The sequence below is a fragment of the Mesoplodon bidens genome, assembly GCF_964165515.1.
Source record: "Mesoplodon bidens genome assembly, chromosome: 2".
NCBI lineage: Eukaryota > Metazoa > Chordata > Mammalia > Artiodactyla > Ziphiidae > Mesoplodon > Mesoplodon bidens.
The window spans coordinates 161397042-161410151 of NC_138177.1; the positions used below are offsets into that span (position 1 = coordinate 161397042).

The window sequence follows — 13110 nt, forward strand, 5'->3', positions numbered from 1 at the left end:
CTGCCTGGGGGAGCGGGCTGGGGGAGGGGAGCCCACAGAGCATTGTTGGGGTTTGCGAGGCTGTGTGCACCTCAGCTGCGGAGGGAAGGGGGAGACAGGAAATGGGTGGGGGGAAGAGGAAGCCTGAGCTGGAAAGTCAGACAAAGAGGGTAACGCAGAAACAAAAGCCGAGAAATACAAAAGACAAAAAAACAAAAACCGAATGACACAGAGCCCAGAGTCCCAGCTGTGGGCCCCAGCTCCCCTTGCTGTGAACCTGAGCACTTCACAGTCCATCTCTGGGCCTCAGCGCAACAGCAAGAACACCACTGGGGCTAGTAATAATACATAATAATGCACATTTATTGAGGGCTTACAGTGCATTATCCCACTTCGGATGTATCCAACTACTTGTAGAGTGAGAAGAAGCATTTCCATTTTAAAGACAAAGAAACAGATGCAGGGGTTAAGGGACCTCCTCAGAGTCTCATATCAATAGAAATCAGCGGTGGAGCTGCCTTTGAACCCAGGTCTACCAGATCCTGCGTTCTTCAGCTGCCCATTTACCTAAGTCACCTTCCATGGGGGTGATTTAGAATTTTAAGTTCTTTTCCAGTTCTAATCTTGATAAGATAGAGCAACAGAAGGGGAGCTGTGGGGAAGATGGGGATCCATCTGTCCATCTCCACCCCCAAGGCCAGCCTTCTCTCCGGCAGTAGAATCCCTGGTCCCAGCAACAAGTGACATACAGCCACCTTGGGCCTGAATAAATGACTGCAGAGACCTTGATGGGAAGCAGAGATTTATTGAGGAGCCTGGGAGTCTGTGAACTCCTCCCCTTCCTCCACACCGTCCCCCCTCCCCCATCTGGGGCAGCAGGGGCAACAGGATGCAGGCGCTTTAAGCTCCCAGAGCTCTGAGCATCTCCTGGACTCTCCCCCCACCGCTCTCCAGGTGCTGGCTCCTCTGGGGCGCCCCTCCTTTCCTTCTTCCCAGGTGGGCTGGGGAATGGGTAGCAGGCGGCGAGGCAGGCACGCGGGTGCCCCTCAGCAGAGGGTGAAGCGCCGAGCGCTGATGTTCATGCGCGTGAGGCCCAGGTGCCGCAGTGGCGGTGCCAGGGCCAGGCCGGCTCCCGGCTCCAGCTCCAGCTCCAGCTCGGCCTCGTTCAGCAGCTCTTGGTGCAGGTGACAGACTTGGTCCACCTTCAGCCGGTGCAGCTGGGCCCGCAGCCGAAGCAGCTGCCCTGCCAGTTGCTGGTCCTGTGCCTGCATCTCCCGCTGCGGCCGAGAGGGGGCGTGAGCCTGCTGCACCTCCCATTTTTCCCTCCCGGTCAACACCCTGGGTCTCTGCCCTGGCTATGTTCTCCCCACACCCTCACACCCCAGCTCTATCCATCCCATCTCATAGATCTTGCTCTAAAACCAAGCTAAACAAATACAGGTACCTGGGGCCCAATCCTAGATCCACTAAATGGAATCTCCAATTTGGAGGCTGGACATTTTTATATTTGCACATATTGGATTGAACCACCTATTCAACACTGGCCTCTTGTACAGCGTGGTCAGTACCTCCTTTGTATCTTTGGGGTATAGCAATTCCCAGAGTATGGGAGGCCATATGCCTTCCCCAGCTATAACTGGTTGCCCCACAAGGGCAGACTCTGTCCCCTGAGCCACAGGACGACACGGTCAGTAAATTGGATGGACTCCTTCTTCAGCAAGGCTCCCTGAATAAAACACTGGACAATTCCATTCCTGGCTCCTCAGCCCTGGGACAAAGCCACAGGAGTGGGCATTTGCTAGAGGCAGGGTCATTCTCATCCCCTCCCCATACCCAGTGTCTTGGGCCCTAAGGACTGCCCTCAAGGCCCTCTGCAAGGCTGCCCTCCCCACCAGACTCACCAGCTCCCGTCGGAGCCACTCAAGGGCAGAGTCCATTGAGTCGAAGCCGCAAATGGTCCCAGGTCCCCTGGGCTCGGGTCTGGCTTGGGCCCTGCGCCAGGCCTGGCTCTGGACCTGGGCCGTCCACTCCAGATATGAGGGCCGCCGTGTCTGCAGCTGCAGCTTGGCTGTCAGCGCCTTTACAGAGTCCAGGCTCTCTTCTTCTTCATCCTCCTCATCTTCTTCACCCACTGCCCGGAATTTCAGTGGCTCCAGGGACATGGTTGGGGATGAGGGACAGGGCAAGTCTGCAGCTCTGGGATTAGGGAAAGGCTGGAAATATTACCCAGGAAGAGATGGCAGAAGCTGAGGGTGAAAGAAATGTGCAGGGAGTGTGCACTGGTGAATGTTCAAGGTGGGTCAGGGAGGCTTGAATGTGTCAGGGTGGGTAGGTAGATGGGTATGGGAGGCTGAGTGTGCAAGGGCTGGGATTTTCCTGCACTGCTAATCCAGGAGCCACGTGATGCCTGTCCGGGTGGGGGCAGGAGAAGCCCTGCTCCTCTGGCCCCTTGGATAAAATTTATTGTCTTTGCCCAGAAGGAGACACCCAGTTCCCAGAAAGGAAGTTGCTCCAGGATAAGAAAAGCATCATCCACACCAGAGTCTTGGCCCTCTTCCCAAGACCCAAGTTAAGGGATTGGGGAGGGGATAGGAGGCTGACAAGCTGCCCCCTGTCCTCACTCATGACACTGGCCCTTCAGCAAAGGAATAGGGTCCAGATCCCTGGCTCAGGAGTCAGGAGAACTGGGTTCTGGTGCTAGATCTGTGGGACCTTGGACAAGTCACTGACTCTCTGTTGGGACAGATCAATGATTTCAAGCTATATTCTAGGGAACTTTTGGTTCCCTTGGAAATCCCTCAAGGACTGTGCACAGAGTGAGGGCACAGCTGTGGATGGGCTCCTAGACCTTCCTCTCCCTGCCCCTCCCAGGGCTTCAACCACAACGCTTCCCTTTTTAAAACTTTGTATTGAAATATAACACACACAGAAAAATTTACATGTCGTAAATACTTGGCTTGCTGAATTCTCCCAAACTGAACACACTTATGTAAGTGGTACCTAGATCAAGCAAAGGAGTATTACTATCATCCAGGAAGCCTCTCTTGTGCTCCTGGCCTATCACAACTCTCCTAAGGGTAATGTAACCAAGCATAGGGCTCGCTCATGTGCCTGCAGGGCAAAAAGCCAAGCCCTGACAGGGTGTTTGCAGCAAAGTAAGGGTTTATTGCAGGGAGCCAAGCAGGGGAATAAGAGCCAAGCCTCAGCTCCACTCCAACTTGGTCTTTGAATGTTGGGGTTTTTTAAAAAAGGGGAAGAAAAAAAAATTTTTTAATAAATAAAAAATAAAGTAAAAAAATATAAAAGGGGAAGAACCGGACTTCCCTGGTGGTCCAGTGGTTAAGACTCCACGCTTCCACTGCAGCAGGCACAGGTTCAATCCCTGGTGGGGGAAGTTCTGCATGCCGCGTGGTGTGACCAACCCCCCCCCCCCCAAAAAAACAGGGGAAGAACAAAGAGGCTGAGATTAGCCATCATCCTGTGACGTTTCTGTGACATTTTGTAATCGTTTCTGTGACATTTCTTTTTTTTTTTTTTTGCAGTACACGGGCCTCTCACTGTTGTGGCCTTTCCCATTGCGGAGCACAGGTTCCGGACGCGCAGGGCCCAGCGGCCATGGCTCACGGGCCCAGCCGCTCCATGGCATGTGGGATCTTCCCGGACCGGGGCATGAACCCATGTCCCCTGCATCGGCAGGTGGACTCTCAACCACTGTGCCACCAGGGAAGCCCCTGTGACATTTCTTAATCGTAGTTTCAGGAGTCAGAATGTCTCTGGTTTATGATTATCTGGCCAGGTGGTCCACAGCTAGGGGCTGATGAGCTGTTACCTACCTCATCTTGTCTTAGAGAAACAACTTGAATTTGTATGTTAATGATGATATCTAGAATAGCAGTTCTAGTACATTAATGATGTTATTGACAGCAGCAGTTTTAGACTTCTGACTCTGTGTTTGTTTGTTTTTGTTTTTTTGGCCATGCCACAAGGCATGTGGGATTTTAGTTCCCTACCAGTGATGGAACCCGTGCTTCCTACAGTGGAAGTGTGGAGTCTTTTTTTTTTTTTTTTTTTTTTTTGCGGTACGCGGGCCTCTCACTGTCGCGGCCTCTCCCGTCGCGGAGCACAGGCTCCGGACACGCAGGCCCAGCGGCCATGGCTCACGGGCCCAGCCACTCCGCGGCATGTGGGATCCTCCCGGACCGGGGCACGAACCCGTGTCCCCTGCATCGGCAGGCGGACTCTCAACCACTGCGCCACCAGGGAAGCCCCAGGAGTCTTTTTTTTTTTATTCTATTTATTTTATTTTTGGCTGTGTTGGGTCTTCATTGCCGCGCGCACAGGCTTTCTCTAGTTATTTTGGTGTGCAGGCTTCTCATTGCAGTGGCTTCTCTGTTGTGGAGCATGGGCACTAGGCACACGGGCTTCAGTAGTTGTGGTACGCGGGCTCTAGAGTGCAGGCTCAGCAGTTGTGGTGCACAGGCTTAGTTGCTCTGCAGCATGTGGCATTTTCCCAGATCAGGGCTCGAACCTGTGTCCCCTGAATTGGCAGGCAGATTCTTAACCACTGCGCCACCAGGGAAGCCTGGAAGCACAGAATCTTAACCACTGGACCACCAGGGAAGTCCCTGACTCTGGTTGATGAGTGTTCTTTTAGCACAGGATTGAAGTCAGAGGGGACATAAAAGAGAGTAAAGTTTTGGATAGAGAGATTAACCATAAACTCAGTAAGGAATCTTGGTTTTAGGGGGACTTGGTTTCAGTAATACTACCCTAATTTGACAGCATAGATTAGTTTTGCCTTTTTGTATACTTTCTAGTGGTTCTCAATTTTTTAAAAAATTAATTAATTAATTTATTTTTGGCTGCGTTGGGTCTTTGTTGCTGCACGCGAGCTTTCTCTAGTGCGGTGAGCTGGGGCTACTCTTTGTTGCGGTGCGCAGGCTTCCCACTGCGGTGGCTTCTCTGTTGTGGAGCATGGGCTCTAGGCGCACAGGCTTCAGTAGTTGTGGCACATGGGCTCAGTAGGTGTGGCTGGAGGGCCCTAGAGCGCAGGCTCAGTAGTTGTGGCACATGGGTTTAGTTGCTCCACAGCATGTGGGATCTTCCCGGACCAGGGCTCGAACCCGTGTCCCCTGCGTTGTCAGGCGGATTCTTAACCACTGCGCCTCCAGGGAAGTCCCAGTTCTCAATCTTTAGCATGGATCAGAATCATCTGGAAAACTTGTTAAAATAGATTGCCCCATTCCCAGAGCTTCAGATTCAGTATGTTTGGGGTAAGGCCCAATAATTTGCATTTCTAACGAATTCCCATCCCAACTGATGCTGCTGGACTGGAATTTTATAATTTATACTCTTTTATGTCTGGTTCCCGTCATAGAGCAGTTCCAACTTTATGTTATATTATGGGGGGGGGCACCTATGATTTCATTATTTGATGGAAGGCTTTTGCACACACACAGAAGCCTGGAACCTAGTAGACCAGAAGGCTCTTTAAAGGCAGGAGTACATCTTATTTTTCTTAGTAATCAGCACTTAACACAGTGTAGGCATCAGTGTTTAAGAAATAAAAGAATACTTGGATGGATGGGTCCTCCAGCAAATAGGCTTAAACTCTAGTAATTTACCAGCTTAAGTGTGTCTCTTGCCAGACTGAAAACCCTGTGAACAGAACCTTCCTCAGCCATTCTTGGGTCCCAGCACCCAGTGTAGGGCCCAGCTTAGTGTACAGGCAATTCATGTTTGGGCAAAGGATGGAGTGATGAGGGATGGAGCTCCTGAGGGCAGAACTATACCAGAAGTGGCCCCCATAGAGGGCGCCCTCAGGCAGGGACTTCCAGCTGTGGTGGGGGAGGGGTGCCTGCTACACAGCTGCTTGCATTTAAGGTGGACCAAGGGATTTCCCCCACGCAGCCTCCGATATAGGGGAGGATGCAGACAGTTCCCAGTTTCACACCCACCCTTTCCACCCCTTCCACCAGGGTACAGGAGAAGAGACGGTATTTTTCTTTATTTTTTTTTAATCGGTGAGAGTGCCAGCACCCCACAGTTAAAAAAAACAAAAATGTGAGTGCCTCCTGAGACCCAGGCAGGAGGTAAAGGGCTTTAACAAGAATATTCTCCCCATTTCACAGATGATGAAATTGAGGTTTCCTTAACAGGTTCTAGCCCCGGGGTCTTCACTAAGAAGTGCTGGCAATAGGAGGGGGAAATTCCTGTGAAACTGCGCGATCCCTTCCTCCAAGGGGCCTCCTTAACAGCTGTCCTGCCGGCGTCGCCTGCTGCCCAGCCAGTTCCTGTCCCTTTCGGAGCCCGCGCTCACCCCGCCTGACGCTCCTAGAGTCTGTCCTTCTGCCGGGTCCCAGGCCCACCGATGGAGGAATGGAGTTCTCGGAGCTGATCCGTACGGGCCAGGCCCAAGCCGAGCTCCTGCGGGGCCCGGAGATGCCCCCGCTGCGCGGCACGCTTTGCGTCACCGGCCACCACCTGCTGCTGTCGCCAGGACCCCAGGCGACTCCAGACCTGTGGCTGCTGCTGTTGCGTAGTGTTGACTCCATCGAGAAGCGGTGAGACGTGGCGGGGACATCCCCATAGTCTGAGAACGCATGGCTCCGCAGGGAGAGGGGGAAGGGCAAGCGTAGTTGGAGCTGGTGCCCCCCCTTGCATAACGTACAATCCTAAGAAACTCCTTTCTCCTCCCCTCTGGTAGAGGTCAGGGGACATTAAGCCTAAGTTTATCCATCCCCAGGGTCGCGGGTGACGCCGGCACCATCACGCTGCGCTGTAAGGACCTGCGAGTGCTGCAGCTGGACATAGAGGGCGTGGAAGCGACGCTGGACATCGCCCGCTCCATTGAGGTACGCCAGGGGAGCACCAGGGGCACTTAAGCTACCCTATCCCGTAACAAGGGGACTCAGCATCCAGGGTTATCCCGGAGCATAGCTAATGGCAAGGGGATGCAGGGTGGTCTGGAGTGCGTGGAGAGGCGGGAGCTGCGGAGCGGAGGGCTGGATTCCGACCTTTCCCAGATCCCTTGCCTTCGTTCCCCAGGCGCTGTCCTCCCTAGAATCGGTCATCACCTCCTTCCCGTTCTTCTACCGTCCCAAGGGCTTGAGATTGGGCGAAGCCTGGCACTTCCACCCACCCGAACGCTACTACAAGCGAATAGCTCGCGAGGTCGGCGCGGTCGTGGGGGCCTGGGGATGTGGGAGAGCCGGGTCTGGAAGGGGCGCGGGGACAGGGCACTCACTGTGTGCCCTAGACCTGGTCTTCGCCCCTCCCTGTGCCGCAGACCAGAGCGTGGCGGCTGAGCGAGGCGAACGAGGACTTCAGCTTGTGCCCCAGTTACCCCCGCGCGGTGATCGTGCCTCGCGCCGTGGACGACGATGCCCTGGCACGCAGCGCCCGCTTCCGCCAGGGAGGCCGCTTCCCTGTGCTCAGCTACTACCACGCTCCCAGCGGAACCGTGAGCCCCACCCCTCCCCAGAGTCCGCCTATAGGACCCTCTGCGTCCCTTCTTGGCTCTTCTCTGCCCTGGCCGGCCTGTTGGTTGCCCGGCTGCGGCCCGGGCTCCGGCCCTATTATGGCCCCGCCCACTCGGCCCAACCCTGCCTTCATTGATTCTGACCCCGCCCCTCTCCCTGGTTTCCGAGTCTCGCCAGTCTCTGGTCCCACCTCCGGCTGGTCTGGGCCCCCTGAAGCCTTGTCCCTCTTTTGTCAACCCATGACCCGCCCACGTTCTACCCAGCGGGTCCCTCCCCCCTCTGGCCACAACCCACCCAGACCCGGTCCGACGCCCCCAGGGCTCCTGAGCTACACCCCCCCGGCACGCCCCCATACAGCTCTAGACCCGCTCCAGTGTGTAAACCCGGCCTAGGGATCTCCTGAGCGAAGTCCCTGAACCGGGGCCAAGTGGATACAGTTGCCGAGCTGAGTCCCTGTCCGCAGGTGCTGCTACGTTCCAGCCAGCCCCTGACCGGGCCCCAGAAGCGGCGTTGCGCTGAGGACGAGGAGCTGCTGCGAGCTGTGCTGGCGGGGGCTCGCCCGGGGGCCCGGGGCTTCATTGTGGACACGCGCTCGGCCCAGGCCGCCAAACAGGCCCGCATGACTGGCGGCGGCACCGAGGGCAAGGCCGCCTACCCGGGCTGGAAACGGCTGCACCGGCCCCTGGAGAGGTAAGGGGTCTTCCCATCCTCTCCTAGGTTCTTTCGTGCAGGACTCTTCATGGATGGGGGCAGGGGGAGGGCTGTCTTCTAGGAACTTCCAGGACTGTTAGGTGTTTCCTGGTAGCCATCCTGCCAGGTGGGCATGTCCCCACTGACAGAGCTCATTCCACTCTAGGCACCCCAACTCTGCCTGGGTAGAAAAAGCACTTCTTTACATTGAACTGAACTTTCTGTTCCTGAAAACACACACACACACACACACACACACACACACACACACACACACACACACACACACACACACACACACACACACACACACACACACACACACACACACACACACACACACACACACACACACACACACACACACACACACACACACACACACGTCCCAGCCCTGCCCTTGAGGGCTGTACCGTGCCCCGCACGGTCATTATCTGCTCCCTCTGTCTCCAGGTGCTGGTAGAACCAAGAGAAGGTCCTGAGGGACTTTTGTGCTTTGAGAGTGGACTGCTCCCCTATCCAGAATATAAAACTCTGTTTATTCATTGATTCGGCCAACACTGACCCAGCACAGAGGCTGAGACGGTGGGCAGCCCAGACACGGTTGGAAGATCAGCAGTAAATAGGCAATTAGATTTCAGCGTGATAAGTAGCAGCACCGAAGAGGCGCCCCTCTCTTAGAATAGGTCATCCTAAGGAAGCTTCCCTGAGAACAGGTGAAGGCACTGCCGGTGTGCAGGAGCAGGGAGCCTAGTCATTTGTTCTCTTTTGGAACTGCAAGCACTTCAGTGAGGTGGGAGTGAGGAGTGTGAGGTGGAGGCAGGGAAAGAGAGATGGAGGTAGAGAGGCTAAAGGGGTGACAGGGGCCAGAGCAAAGGTCTTGAATGCCATGATTATGAGCTCAGCTTATCCTAAAGGCAGTGGGCAGCCACTGAAGGCTTTTAAACAAGCCTGAAAAAGTCTCAGTTAGATTTTCTGGCAGGAGGTTACTGGTGATCTAGAGCAGAACAGTTCCTGGGAAGTAGGGGCAGATACCAGAATCTCAGGAGTATCGTGTTTCTCTTGTCGGACTGGTTCTCCCCAGGGGGTACTGTGTTGCTCCCATCAGACTAGGGTACATCAAGGGTACTGTGACACCTTCATCAAATTGGGGTTTCCCAGGGCATTCTGTTTCTCCAGGGGGCTATGTGACCCCCTCCCCAGGCATTGCTATGCTTCCCCAACAGACTAGGTCTCCCCAAAGGGTCTTGGGTCTCCTCAAGATTGGGGAAACATTTCCATCAGATTAGGTGGGCTCTCCAAAGGGCCCTGTGTCCCTCTTGTCAGATGGGCTCCTCTGAGGGCTCTATGTCTCCCTCACTGGTCTGGAGCATTTGTTCCTAGGCTATGCTCACCAGAGCTTGGGCTGGAGAAGGGATGACCAGACTCCCACTTGTGCAGGGGGCGGCCCCTACAGGAGAGCTTCGTGCGCCTGATGGAAGCCTGTGGGGACCCGGAGCAGAGCATGGACCGCTGGCTTAGTCGACTAGATGGCTGCCGCTGGCTGTCACATGTGAAGGAGGCACTAAGCACAGCCTGCCTAGCAGCCCAGGGCATGGAGTGGTAAGGCCACCCCCGCCCTACAAGACAGAGAAGAGGGCAGGGTGGGCAGGGCTCTCAATGTCTGGGCACAAAACCACATCTCAGGGCTTCCCTGGTGGCGCAGTGGTTGAGAGCCCGCCTGCCGATGCAGGGGACACGGGTTCGTGCCCCAGTCCGGGAAGATCCCACATGCCGCGGAGCAGCTGGGCCCGTGAGCCATGGCCGTTGAGCCTGCGCGTCCAGAGCCTGTGCTCTGCAACGGGAGAGGCCACAACAGCGTGAGGCCCACATACCCCAAAAAAAAAAAAAAAAAAAAAAAAAAACCACATCTCAGTAAGCAAATACAGGTTTCAAATGGGCCCTTTCTATTCCTGGCCTGGCCACCCCAGGCAGGGAAGGACAGGCCACTGTTGATAAGCCCTGGGCCCATAGGGAAGGGGCCTGCATCCTGGTACATGGGGCCGAAGGCACAGACAGCACCCTGCTAGTGACTTCACTGGCCCAACTCATCCTAGACCCCCTGAGCCGAACCATGGCTGGATTCCAGGAACTGATAGAGCGAGAGTGGATCCAGGTAAGTGGATGCCCAGCCCAGCCCTAGCCCTGCATCCAGAATCTCCACTTCCTCGTGCCCATCGCTCTGCCCCTCCCCAGGCCGGCCACCCCTTCCAGCTGCGCTGTGCTCACTCGGCCTTCTCCCACACCCGCCCCAAGCACGAGGCACCCATCTTTCTCCTCTTCCTGGACTGCGTGTGGCAGCTGGGCCGCCAGTTCCCGCTGTCGCTGGAGTTTGGGGAGGGGATGCTGTTGGTGCTGTTTGATCACTCCTATGCCTCCCCTTTCGGCACCTTCCTCTGCAACAGTGAAAAGGAGAGGTGAGCTAAGGGGGTGTCAAGGTGGGTCAGAGGGCAGGCACAAGACAGGGGCGGGTACCTGCTGCATTGGCAGCCTACTTTCTTAGAAGACATCTTCGGGAATTTGCTGGTGGACCGTGGTTAGGACTCGGCACTTTCACTGCTGGGGCCCGGTTCGATACCTGGTTGGGGAACTAAGATCCTGCAAGCTGCAAGGCGCAGCCAAAAAACAAAAAGACATCTTTTCTTTTCAAACGAGCTTCTCTCTTAGAAAAACTCGGAGTGTCCTCTCCTCTCCTACTTCCAGAGCTCACCCTTCCCCCTAACTTCTGCAAAGCCAGAAATAAATGGGTCCATGGCCAGTCCTTCAGACCTACCCCCCACTCTGTCCATAGCAAAGAACAAGTGCACTCCTAGCTTAAAAACAAAGACTGAAGGGGAAAGTTGCTGCCAAAATCATTTCTGGGGCTCTCTACCACTTTGCAGGGTTGATTCTAGTGAAGCAATAGAGGTTGAATGCTGAGTCAAATTGTTTGGGCTCAAATTCTGGCTTCACCACTCACCTGCTGGGCCATCAAAAGCACCCCTGAATCTGTTTCATCAGTAGCAAGCAAAGGATCATAATAGTCACAATAGCCTAGAGGTGGGGTGGGGGCATGTGTGAGGATTAGCTGAGTTAAAGCATGGAAAGTGCTTAGCACAGTGCCTGGCACACAGTGGGCACAAGAGTAGTAGTTATTATTATTATTTTTTAATTTTTTTGCGGTACGCGGGCCTCTCACTGTTGTGGCCTCTCCTGCTGCGGAGCGTAGGCTCCGGACGCTCAGGCTCAGCGGCCATGGCTCACGGGCTTAGCTGCTCCGCAGCATGTGGGATCTTCCTGGACTGGGGCATGAACCCGCGTCCCCTGCATTGGCAGGCAGACTCTCAATCACTGCGCCACCAGGGAAGCCCGAGTGGTAGTTATTTTTATTATTTGGTTGGCTTGTTGCATATGCTGCCAATGAGCTCCCATTAGCCATCTTTCTCTCATCAGACTGAGATGAGGGGAGGGAGGGTTCACTCCTAAGAAGATAGAGCTCATATTTAGTTATCTTTTGTTGCCCAGTGGCCTCCTCTCCACCATGTTGTTTTCACTAACTCTGCTTATCATCCAGGTTAGAAACTTATTTTTACCTCCCTCTCCCCCATCCTTCATATTTAGCTTTTCTTCTAAGAATTTATTTTTTTTTTAAATATTTATTTGGTTGCACCAGGTCTTAGTTGCGGCTTGCCGGCTTCTTAGTTGTGGCATGCGAACTCTTAGTTGTGGCATGTATGTGGGATCTAGTTCCCTGACCAGGGATCGAACCTGGGCCCCCTGCATTGAGAGCACGGAGTCCTAACCATTGCACCACCAGGGAAGTCCCTCTACTAAGAATTTCTTAGCTTAGTCCTTTCCTGTCCAAGGCCCCTCCTACTACCCTAATCCAGACTTTCCTTTCCACATGCACCACTGGAACAGCTTCCTCTCTGCTCTTATTATCTCCACTTTCATCCTTTTTTTTTTTTTTTTTAACTCATCAGTCTAGACCTATCAATATTCACCTTGGGCCCTTTCCCACTTTCTCGCTTTTGCTCCTGCAGTTCCCCCTCCTAAGTATTTCCATGTTTTTGCACACCTGGTGAACTGCTGCTGCTAGACCCAGCTCAAATGGCACACTCTTAATTAGCCTTCCCTGATCCTTTCAAAGCAAAGCAGAACTCCTTAAGAACTAGGACTTTGTCTTGTTCCTGCTTTACTGTAGTGCCCAGTTCAGGATCTGACTCACAGTAACATCTGCGGGAGAGGGTATCACTGCCCTGGGGGAGCTGTCACCCTACTACCCAGGGCCCTCACCCAGAGTCCCAGAGGGCATAGCTGAGTCTGGAAGCTCACTCTCTTACCCCCTCCAGATGCCTGTGTGAAGTGAGAACTCGAACACACTCCTTGTGGTCTGGGCTCAATCAGCCGAAAGAGCAACGAAAACTCCGGAACCCGCTCTACGTCCCCAATCCCTTGGCCATCTGGCCCTCTGTGGAGCCCCAGAGCCTGCGACTGTGGCAAGGTGACCCCCCTCTCCCTCCTCCTCCCTGGGGGAGTTCTCCCCTCTGCTCAGCTTCCTTACCTGTCCTCCTCCTCTTCCTCAGGCCTGTTTCTGCGCTGGAACCATCCACCTGAGCCTTCAGAGGTAGCATGGGAGAAGGTGTGGCAAATAGCAACAGATCGGGAGAAGACAGAAGGCGCTCAGTCAACAGATTCAGCCTCTGAGCCCCAACCCTAAGTACTGGTCCTTGGTTGGTGGTTGAGATTTTCCTGAAACTTCTCCAGGCCCCTCAGCACCTTTGGACCTTGAATGACGGTGCCTGCAACCCAGCCTAGCCCATAATACTGAAGTTCCAGCTTTGAAGTGTCCAAAGTGTAGGGAGAAGGTCCAAGTAATAAAGGTATCCATGATTGGTATGAGCTTTGCTGGGGCGTCACTGAGAAGGGAAAGTGAAGAAAC

At 54.4% G+C, this 13110-nt stretch overlaps 2 protein-coding genes across 2 annotated transcripts; one reads left to right on the forward strand and one right to left on the reverse strand.

Moving 5' to 3' along the window:
* Nucleotides 1-802: 802 nt before the first annotated feature.
* FAM167B (family with sequence similarity 167 member B) lies at nucleotides 803-2312 on the reverse strand. Its single transcript, XM_081224006.1, has 2 exons — nucleotides 1881-2312; nucleotides 803-1256 (listed from the first exon to the last, which is right to left on the reverse strand). Exons 1-2 carry the CDS (start codon nucleotides 2139-2141, stop codon nucleotides 1026-1028), a joined length of 492 nt encoding a protein of 163 aa, XP_081080132.1. The 5' UTR covers nucleotides 2142-2312; the 3' UTR covers nucleotides 803-1025.
* A 3953-nt stretch (nucleotides 2313-6265) lies between these two features.
* On the forward strand, nucleotides 6266-13070 carry LOC308611520 (myotubularin-related protein 9-like). Its single transcript, XM_081223707.1, has 10 exons — nucleotides 6266-6542; nucleotides 6725-6833; nucleotides 7027-7152; nucleotides 7268-7441; nucleotides 7924-8150; nucleotides 9591-9752; nucleotides 10164-10305; nucleotides 10386-10606; nucleotides 12521-12672; nucleotides 12755-13070. The coding sequence occupies exons 1-10, from the start codon at nucleotides 6358-6360 to the stop codon at nucleotides 12886-12888; spliced, it is 1632 nt and encodes a 543-aa protein (XP_081079833.1). The 5' UTR covers nucleotides 6266-6357; the 3' UTR covers nucleotides 12889-13070.
* Nucleotides 13071-13110: the final 40 nt, after the last annotated feature.